Here is a 10,955-nt window from a genome sequence, read left to right as displayed (position 1 = left end):
GCTTTCAGGCTGGATTGGAACCTGCAACTCATTACATGTATTTATGGGAAAAAATATTTGAGGATAATCCATTGAAGTGAACAAAGCATAAAGAATTCCAACCTTCACAACTGAAAATTGGATTTCAGTCAGCATCTTTGGCATGGGTGGACAATTCTCCAGTGTCTCTATAAATCTTGTAGCAGCACTGTCCAAAATTCTTTATTAAAAGTATGTGCTTGAGGTTCTGCTTGTGGTTTACAAAATGTGTCTGCTACTATACTTACAATTTTGCTTGACCATGTACTCCAGCAAGAGAATTGACAAAGTAGCATTTTCTTTTCACAATATCAATTGCAATTAAACTCCAATGTGAGCTATAAAAACAAGCCTCAGTTAGCCTTCTAACATGAATTAGTAAATTCTCTTCACAAGGTGTAGGTAGGAAACTTACCTCTCATGATAAGGAATCAAGAAAATTTCACAGATTTCCAAGTCCACATGAGTCAACCACTTTGTGAGCTCTCTAATATTTGTCTCTATCCTGAGAAAGTGGGAGATAGAAGGGTCTAAAAATTCCACCTTTTGTTGAAGGTCTGGCTCATATGTATGCATCATTAACCTGGTACAAGATATTCTTATATAAAGAGTTCTTGCTATAAACAAAAATACAGAGGAAAACAAAAACAACCTGAGGCATGTGATAAGGAGTGGAGAATTCATCTCCTTGGTCCAGTCCTTGAGAATTTCCAAGGTCTCAGAGTCAAGTGAATTGTAATCCTCCCTAGGATCCTCCTCACTGAATAGAGCGACAACAAAACCAGTAAGATTGAAACTCCTCAAGAGGGGCACTAGCTGAGGTTCCAATAGGTCAAGCTCCTTTCTCTTTGCAATTTCCTTGTCTTCCTTTGCTCTCTTTTTCCTTTCCTTTTCCTCTTCTTCAGTAATATCAACTACTCCTACTTCAGGCTCCTTGGGCTTCCTCCATGGAGGAATGTTGAGAATATTAAAGGCCTTAATATCATGCATAGGGACAGGATCCAACATTCTTGAAAACCTGTATCTCAGCCTCCTGAGAGTGATCATGTCTTTGTCCATCAAAGTAACCCTATGGGCATGAGCTGCACAGATATAGGCATCTTGGAAAAGCTCAATCATAAAGTCCTCGGAAGCCTCCTGGATACATGCCAATGCAGTTCTAGTCCACCTCATGTCAATCTTGTACTCCTCTGCAACTTGTTTGCATAGTCCCAACACCAGAGGGCAAAGAGATTCCAAAGCAAATTTCCCAGGCTGAGGAGGACCAGGAGAAAGAGGAGATAGAGATGGAGTTCCATGAAGAGGAAGAGAAGCTACAAAGCACTGAGATGCTGGACATGCAAAATTTAAAGCAAAAAACATCACTAAAGTGGAGAATGTTGACATTTAGGATGAAGATGTTGATCCTTTGCATTGCACAGCAACATTTCCCACATACAAAGTTAACAAAAAGGAATATGTTTTGCTGAATGACATTCAACATCTTTTTGATCTAAGGGAAGATTATGCTTTGGCAGTTTTGGCTGAGTGGGGATCTAATGACATAGGATTTATTGATTACTCACCTTGCCCCTTAGCAGTCTTGGACACAGAGGCAGAAAATTTTATTGACAGCTCAAGTGTTGGAAAGCATGTGCAGGACATTGTTCTGAGATATGAGCAACAAGGTGTACCTTCTGAAGAGGAGTTCAATGAGATCCAGAAAAGGCTTAAAATAGAGCATATGGGAGAGGAAAAGACCAGAGATTATGAAGTAAGGCCAACTAGATCCATTGATATATGGGAACCTGCCTTGTTTGAGGAGGATGAGTCTCCTAAGGTATGTTAATGACCATTTTGCCCTGTCTTATTAATGTGCTGAACAATTAACCAAGACATATTTTTGCAGATTGAAATACTGGACATAGACAAATTCCTTGGCAGGGGGAAGGGTTCCAGACCCTTAAATTTAGGAAGGAACCAGAGCTTGGGACACTTTATTGGGAAGCTCAACAAAGAGACTGTCATTATATTCCATAACAAGTTTACAAGAGAACCATTGCTGCCAATGCTTGCAATTAAAGCACTTGCAAAGGTTGTTGGTTCATATCAGCTTCCTCCAGGGTTAGAGAAGTTAATATTGGTGGAAAAGGAGGAAGCCATCAGAATTTTTGGATTCTTCCCTGGCCTTACTGGTTCTAGAACTGGTTATTTTGCAACAATGGCATCCTATGTGCTTGCCCACTCTGGGGACCTCAAGAGACAAATGATAGGCTACAATAAGCAGAAGTTTCTGAAGTTTAGGGGTGAAGTTGATGTACCTTCATCAAAAGACTGACTTTGCTCAAACCTGTACTTTGGCCCACTTTCTACCTTGTCTCTCTCTTGTAGCTAGCCATTGTAAGAATTTTTCATTTGCAGATGAACTATTATATGAATTTTGTCTTTTCTGCTTGTTCCTGTGTAAGGCATTTGCTAAATCTGAGTTCAGTAGTGCTTTCTTTGTCATTTTTGATCTGGTTCTATGCCATATTTGTCTATAGAACCATTGGAAAACCTCAAGCAAGCTGTTTGCCTTCACTGCACCTCCTCCATGTCTTGTATGCTTGAAAAACTTGGTTCTTGCTTGATAATGGGATTTCTCCATGCCTTGTGTAGACCATATGGACAGGGAGCCCCATCTCTTTACAAACCAGGGAGTCTGATTGTAAATTATATGCTGGAAAAGTAAAAGTGTGTCAATAATTAGTAAGTATGAGATTAATCATATGCTTCCAAACTAAAAGTATGTACATATTAAAAAGGTCAGAAAATAAATAAAAAACTTACCATGTAATGTGTGAATTCCTGATCCCAAGCATCTTTCATTGCACTTCTGAAGTTATTGAGCACTTTCTTGAAATTTGGCAGATCATTTTTGCCCCAGGATGTCTTATCACATTAGGAAAATACTTTGTCTAGTGATTCCCATACCTCTGCCTTTTTGTTTCTTGATGTACCTTCAAGACCATGATCTCTGATGGCATTGTGGAGAGCTTTCCACTGGTTATACTTCACATTGGATGAACCCTTCTTGGCATTTACCTTTCCTAGTTTGCCATGAAACCCTAGGAAAGCTCTGGCCTTCACACCACCAACAGATACCTTTCTAGGCACATTGTTTCCATTTAAAGACCTCTTCAGGTCTGTTTCAATCTTAACCTTACCACTGTGAAGGCCAATTTCTGATAAAACCCTTTCAATACATTTGATTGCAGCATCTCTAGCTGCTTTTGGCTGTAACTTCCAGGCAAACCCCACATACAGATGTACAATTTTCTCCACAATTCTGCAAAGAGCATGCAGAGTGCATATGTGGACATTAGCAAGTGGAATATTTAAAACTGCTTTGAAGTTTGGATCTTGAGTATGCCTATTGGGTGCTTTGTTCCAATTTGCAAGATTACATTCTTTTGCTGATGCCATACAATACAGACAAGGGCTCTTTGCCATAGCTCCTTTGGAGACATTGTACATACATTTAAGGGTTTTAAGGTCTCCTCCCATGTGCCATTCCACCCTGTAACTTCCAAACCCTTCAACTTCAAGCTCTTCCCCTAATTCTTGTGCATTAATGACTTCGGGTATTGTTGTTTGATGGAAAACCCAATCCAGAACATCAAAGTCTTCACTCTCTACTTCAAAAGCACCTAGCCACCAGACATTCTTCTCCGATTGCACGCTGGAGTACTTGGTATCCTTCGGTTTCAATGCTCTGTTCATTAAAGTTATGGAAATCCTCTCAATTTTTCTGTTCTTAACAATCTCACATTCATCAAGCTTTATCACAAAACTGACAACAACATTTGCTTCTGTATGCTCCAGCTCATAGAATCTGATCATTTCCTTCTGAAGTGTCTTCAAGTCAAGGAAAATATTATTGAACTCGTCAAATTGAAGATCCCTCTTTTTACCATGATAGGTACCATGAATGTGGTGAGGCTCACCCAACATCTCCATTATCCTCTCATTGATCTTTTTCCTTGCCTGCTGCACAATGGATGGCTTTGGAAGAAAAGAGGACCTGACCTTACATTGCTTTAACATTGACTTCATATTTCTGAACAGCTTGCTATAACCATCTCTGCTAATGCCTACCTTATCCATAGTATATTGCACATCCTCCTTGTCCAAGCAAGAGCTCTGCAAAAATCCCTCAATGCACTGCTCCTTTGCCTTTTTGAACTTCTTCTCTGTGAAAATATTTTTGGCAACCTTGAGAGGTAAAACATCACAATAATGTTTAGCTGCCATTTCCATGTTTGATGCAGAGTTTGGTTGTAGCAAAGTCCTAAATCAAAAGGTACAAAATTAACTGATTATTGTCCAAATGACACCAACAAAATAAACAAACTAAATTAAAGTTAACTGAATATTAATCATTTAATAAAGAACAATAGCATAATAACAATAACATAAGCATAATAATGTGGAGCAGAATCATAATACAACTTAACAAAAAGATTAACAACCTAACATAAGCAGAATCATATAAAATAAGCATAAGCAGAATCATATAAAATAACAATACCTTGCTGCTCTGATTCTCTTGCTGCAACCTCCTCCACCACGTCTCAAGGCTTCAATGTTCTTTAACTTCTTTTATCTTTGTCTGTTTCCTAACATTGTATTCTTGCTTCTAGCTTGTTTGAGCTGAGTTTGTAGCTTTTCGTTGCTCTCTTTACATTCCTCAAGTTGTTGTTTAAGAGTATTTATCATTTGTTTGGTCAAATGATCTTCTAACTTAAGAATATCTCTCTCTACCGCAAGACTCTGTGTATAACCCAGCAACCCTCTTTGACCATCACCCACAAATTTTATCAAAGATGAACAATTTGAGAATGGGGGAGTGCTCTTTGTCATTGGGTCCACTGGATACAATCTTCCATCAGTCCAGAGATCAATGTGATTTTTTTGATCTTACCGCATTGCTTCAAATATGGACGAGGACACATCTGCACATTTGTTTCTCTTGCGCACTAGACAATATTCTTCATTTAGCTCAATGTGTAGATGGTATAAGCTTCTTCTCTTCCTCATGGAAGTCTGTTAACAGTATTTGTCAGAGATAGTACTATAGGAAAAAGCTGTGCAGATACGAGGAAGAAGACGACACAGAAAAGGTTTGTTTCAGCTTTTGGAAATTTTGAATTTTGGGCCAGAACTGACGTTTTTGTTAGTTTTGGAGGGAGTATTTTTTAGAATACGAAAGATCCTAGAAAGATTTGACAATGACATGTTTCGGTGGAGGTAAAAAGGACGCAAACTCACCTTTTTACAAACATTTCACTATTTTTTAAATAAAGTATATATTCTCTCTCTACATATTCTTACAGGGCACAAAAGTGACCTCAAAATTCCCCTAATGTCAGGTCCCAAAATTTGTTAACTGTGCACTTGGGTATATGGATCACAATCCATGTTTGGAGCCCAATTTTTACCAAAATTATGGGGAAGCATCTAGACATGTTCCTTAGAAATTTGGTCATCAAATTTTGGAATTTGTATCATTTTTTTTCTATTCTATGTCAAAATGACCATTTGTAGGCAAAAATTATGAGAATTTTGGGTTGTTTGGTCTTTAGGAGTCCAATTTTGCCCAAACTTTATAGTTGATTTTCCCAAAAATGATCTGATTGTGGACAACTCTTGGTCTAATTTTGGCATGTTGGGGGGCATGGATTGTGATCCATGTTTGATAAGATTTTTAAATTGTTTTTGCACAAGTGGATAGATGCTTTGTGAGGCAAAATTCGTGAGAGAACTTTTTTGATTCTGAGGTTGGGGAACATGGATTGCAATCCATGTTCCATATGATTGAATGGCCAAAATTCCCTTGGCTCGGAGAGTCTTCTTTCCAAATTATTTTGAGTTTTGACTCCTTTTCTAGACTTTGATAGTTTGCAAAAATCTAAGCTTTGATATTTGATTGATGTAGCTAATGTGATGCTTTTTGTATTGTGTCGCCTTCATATATTCAATGAAAGGGATTAATAGAACATACATGTCAAATCTGGTGCCTTGCGGTGGCTCTAAGTTCCCTTAGGGGGTAGAAATACTCTCATGCTCTACATCTAAACAGTAAAGGTCTCTCTTTCCCTAGCTCTAGCAAGTGTAAATGAGGTCCAATTTGCCATGTTTTTCCTATATGCGCCCGACTTAATTGGAGTCTTAAGTGCACACTTACCTCCCTTGCCTTGATTGCCTAATCATATATATATACTCTCATTCTAGGCATTATGTTTGTCAAAAATTTGTCTCCATGGCTCATTATTATCCCTAATAAGAGGTAAAAACCTTATAAAGCAACTAAAAAGAAAAATTTTAGCAAAAACACACACTTTATACACTATACACATGAATTCTCATCATCTTGTAGCTCATGATCTTGAAATAGGCTGTTATTCTTGCCTTTCTATTTTGAGTCATCTCAAACAAAGGTTTGTGCTATGTGCAAGGGAGAGAAGACCATGTCTATGCAAGGCCGTTGTGAAGGATTGAGGGGCTGGCCTCCACAACACCTCAAAACAACACCAAAAAAATAGGATGAAGAGAATAGATCTCTCAAGATAATATGGGCTTATATTTCCTCACAAATTTTGACAGCCTCACTTGCACTTGGCCTCGACTAGCCTCGTCTAGCTTCCCTCTAAACCGCTACAACTCCCACTATACTTGGTTTCTCTCATTTGGCTCTATACATAGCCTCAATATACCATGGTTTATTTGCTTGTATATCCTTCTAGCATCAATGATCGTGTTTTCTCAATGATAGATGGCTGCCTTTTGATTTGTAGTGATCCAATGGTGAGCAAAGGTATGATATGTTTGCTCTATCTTGGAACCATTTTGGAATGAGCTAGACACTTTCAGACAGCTATTCCAGGTTAGAGTTAGAGTTAGTTCCGACCAATTATGAGACTTTAGATCATACTAGACAAAACTTGAAAGATAAGACTAAAATTGGAATTGATAGAGGACACTAGAATTGGAAAAGAGAATGAAATTCAGAATGAGAGATGAAACTAAAATTGTATATTCATATAAATTGCATATTTGTATATTTATACTGTCAACTTTTGTAGTTGTTGCACAAGTTAAGATTGCATGCTGACAATACACAAGGAAAGTTTACCAACCTTTTCTCCTTTGGAAACCATTGAAGATCCCTTTGAGATCTTCCAATGTTTATTTCCAAATGCAATGTTGTCATCCAATTATTTTGTAGAGATCAAATTTTTGCATAGATAAGGAACATGCCTAACATCTTTAAGCTTCCATTCATTTTCATTAGCAGTTTCACAATTTGCCTACAATTTCACAAGCTTCATCATCTCCCACGTATACATACCCAAAATTACCTTTGGTGTAATCTTGGAAATGTTGCTTGTATGGTGTCACATGGAATGAAGCCCCAAAGTTTACTATCCAGGAATTAGACACATTGTCTATGAGAGAATTAGTTAATCTTGCTCTACTTTACCTGCCACATTGGCCCCCCATGTTGGCTTGTTGTCTTGAGACTCCGACTCCTTTTTCTTCTTGGACCAACAATCCTTCTTGACATGGCTCTTCTTGCCGCAGTTCCAACATTCAAGAACTGACTTTGTGCGTGACTTGCTCCGTCTTGAGCGATCACAACTATTTTTGTCTTTTGAACCTCTCATTTGATCTTCCCCTCATTTTTGCTGATAGTGCAGACTTAATAATTCACTTGTGCTTCTCCTTCCCATTTCCTTGCTTAGCAAAACACCCAAAACATCATCAAACTTAAGAGCTTTTGTGTCAGAGACAGAGTTACAATCATCACAAGGTTGTCCCAAATATCTGATAGAAACGATAGTATAAGGAGGGCTTGCACTTCGTCGTCGAAATTGACCTTCACCGATAGAAGTTGACTTATGTTGGTGTTAAAGTTGTTTAGATGTTTTGCAACTAAACCATTCTCTGCCATTTTTAGATTGACTTGTGCTTCATGAGAAATACCTTATTGGATGCCGATGGTTTCTTGTAGAGGTCCAAGTGACTTCATCAAGTCCTCCGTGGTCTTCATCTCCAAAACATTAAAGGCCACCATTGACGCCAAGATTAGTCAGAGAGTTCCTAATGCCTATCATTCAAGGACAATCCATGCTTGATTTGCCATCATTGTGGGCTTCTTTGCAAGACCGCCTAGTGGTAAATAAAGGTCCTTCTGGTAGAGGTAATCTTCAATCTTGATCTTCCAATGTTGGTAGTTTTTGTCGTTGTCTGTTTTAATCTCAGACACGATATCCTCTACTCTCTTCTTTACTGGTTTATGTATTGAACAATGAATTCTCTTAACATCCTTGCTTTATTTAGTGTGTTTTTGACTGCACTCGGATTCATGGGTAATGGGGGTTGGCTCACATGGGTTGGGGAGAGAGAGAGAGAGAGAGAGAGAGAGAGAGAGAGAGAGAGAGAGAGAGAGAGAGAGAGAGAGAGAGAGAGAGAGAGAGAGAGAGAGAGAGAGAGAGAGAGAGAGAGAGAGAGAAATGAAATGAAATGTTACATTAACGTCTTCAAAAGAAAAATGACCTATGAGACCAATCTGTTACAAAATAATGAATCTGCAACATTCTTGGTCGTTGAGAGTGCTGATAGTGGTCGAATGAGTGTGGGCCGAGATCTGCAGTGATGGCTACCCCTCTGGCTGTCCCATATCTAGTGGAAAGAAATATGTAATCTGTCTTTGGGTTTGTCTCTCTCTACCTCTCCCCAGTAAAGTGTCTCTATATGTGTGTAACTCAAGTAGATATAGCCCAAGATATCTCTGATCCTCATAACTCATGACCCAGAGAAAGGACCGAAACCCTCTCTGAATAAGCAGTGGAAGCAACCCCAAATCTCATAGTACACTATGCAATGACATATGTAACGTAGCTCTGTCTGTGGCTGTAGCTGGCATAAGCGACATATCCTGATGGCAGATGGTATCCCTTTGAATCGAGTCTTACCAAACGGCGGGCTAACATTCCCGAGCAAAGAAAAAACCGAGCGACTTTCTCACAAACATTGAGCTTTGTTATTAGCAGCATCTCATGTGGCATTCTATCAATACTGAAAACAGTCCATGCCAGTTTAGATCTCAGTCCACGGCTCCTCATCAACTACGAACATAGCATGTGCATATACACACTATTATACACACCTATGCTATTTTTCTGTGTTATCTAGATTAATAATATCTAACAAAGAGTTGGGAGAGAGACTAAACTGCAGAACAAATAGTTATCTAGACTCAAGTGCAAAACAAAGAGTTGGAACTTTTTAGAAAATTAGTAGGTTTATTTTTTACCGACCCGAGTAAAAAATGCAACTCCAACCCTTCTAGATTTCAGGGGAAGCAGTTCTTAAAGCGACTAGTGAATCTTCCGACAAGATTATTAATAAGTCCACATTTGAATATCCTTAGACATCAAACGCTGCATAGTCATAGTTGTAGAAGGGATTTCTTGGATTGGGGAGTGTTAACATAATTCCAGAAGTGTTAATCATTCACTTCAGTAAATACGTAATTCAAGGCAAGAATACTTTAAAATGCTCTCATGGAATTACAATTAAAGAGAAGAAGCCCTCCAACTGAACTCTAAAAATATTATTGCACAGATCAGAATCAAAATTGTTCGGAATTGCATCCTAAAGACTCTGCAGTGCCTTGACTTAACGCTTCTTGGACACACTAACTATCCTCCCCCGCCTTCCAGTTGTTTTTGTGTGTTGACCACGTCGCACGCGCAAGCCCCAATAATGATGAATACCACGGTGGTTCCTGAGCTTTTGCAGCCTTTCTAGGTCATCTCTCAACTTCATATCAAGTTGATTATGGCGGGTTCGTGCGGCGTGGTGTCACCCCTGCTCTAACTCCATCCCCTCATGAAATCAGGGCATTCGCGTGGCTGGGGGTAGCATGGCAGCATTGAACGAAGCTCAAGTAATCTCCACTTTTCCTAAAACGGCAGATTTGGGTTTTCTTCTCCATCATTAACTGGCAACGCAGTGCAATGCATTTGTCTCCTCTCTCTGTCAACCGGCAATTATCGGCGATAGCCTGCAAGTAAACTCTTTCTCTCTTCTCCCCCCTCTCTCTCTCTAGGAGCTGTAGCCGGTTTAGGGGCTCCACGCGGAAAACTAGGGATGCATGCGAATGCTCTGCAAGCCCGCAGGCAGCGTACAGGATGGAGTAGGGTGGGGTTTGAACTGGCGGGGGCGCTACCCCAGCGTGTGAATGCACCCTTAGACACCGCTTGAGAAAATCGGCCATCCTTGTAATCTTTCTTCCTGTTCAAGAACCAGTCAGGAATCTTGAACTGACGAAGATTGGCAACAATAAACATCAGGTTTTCAAGCTCTTGAGCAAACAGCTCTCTTGTTCATGTCTACAACCGCTTTCTTGCAAACGAGGTTAGAAAAACGTCTGCCAATACTCTTAATAGATGTCAGAGAAAACATGATCTTCTGCCGTCCATCCACTTTGGTGTTGATAACATGCAAAATGTGTTGACTCACTCTCTCTCTCTCTCGCTCTCTCTCTCTCTCTCTCTCTCTCTCTCTCTCTCTCTCTCTCTCTACCAAAAAACTGTTGGAAACAGTCAGTGACGACACGGACTATTTCGACGCGACGTAGACTGTTTCCATTATGTTTTTTTTTGTTTTTTCTAGAGAGAGAGAGAGAGAGATGTTTCTCAAATCATGTGCAGTCCAGACGAGAGAGAGAGAGAGAGAGAGAGAGAGAGAGAGAGAGAGAGAGAGAGAGAGAGAGAGAGAGAGAGAGAGAGAGAGAGAGAGAGAGAGAGAGAGAGAGAGAGAGTCGGCATCAGTGTTCGGGGAAAATCAATTTCACATATGTACAAATTTCAATTTATGTAGATTCAAATAAGAATTTTTTTTCAAATAGC

The 10,955-nt window shown here is 39.4% G+C and overlaps 1 protein-coding gene across 1 annotated transcript; it reads right to left on the bottom strand.

The window, feature by feature from the left end:
* Positions 1-9,697: 9,697 nt before the first annotated feature.
* LOC147440976 (small ribosomal subunit protein uS13z/uS13y/uS13x-like) lies at positions 9,698-10,409 on the bottom strand. The gene is made up of 2 exons (XM_086483617.1): positions 10,297-10,409; positions 9,698-9,883 (listed from the first exon to the last, which is right to left on the bottom strand). The coding sequence occupies exons 1-2, from the start codon at positions 10,392-10,394 to the stop codon at positions 9,721-9,723; spliced, it is 261 nt and encodes an 86-aa protein (XP_086339743.1). The 5' UTR covers positions 10,395-10,409; the 3' UTR covers positions 9,698-9,720.
* Between the last annotated feature and the right edge of the window lie 546 nt (positions 10,410-10,955).

This window comes from Adiantum capillus-veneris, chromosome 15 (assembly GCF_014529385.1).
Source record: "Adiantum capillus-veneris isolate H3 chromosome 15, ASM1452938v2, whole genome shotgun sequence".
NCBI classification, from domain to species: Eukaryota; Viridiplantae; Streptophyta; class Polypodiopsida; order Polypodiales; family Pteridaceae; genus Adiantum; species Adiantum capillus-veneris.
The sequence above is the reverse complement of the archived record's forward strand: the minus strand, read 5'-3'. Positions and strand labels throughout refer to the sequence as shown.

Coding starts and splice junctions, on each gene's coding strand:
- LOC147440976 (XM_086483617.1), bottom strand. CDS start 10,394: ATGTTTATTGTTGCCAATCTTCGTCAGTTCAAGATTCCTGACTGGTTC. Junction 9,884..10,296: donor CGATTTTCTCAAGCGGTGTC/TAAGGGTGCATT, acceptor ACGAACCCGCCA/TAATCAACTTGATATGAAGT.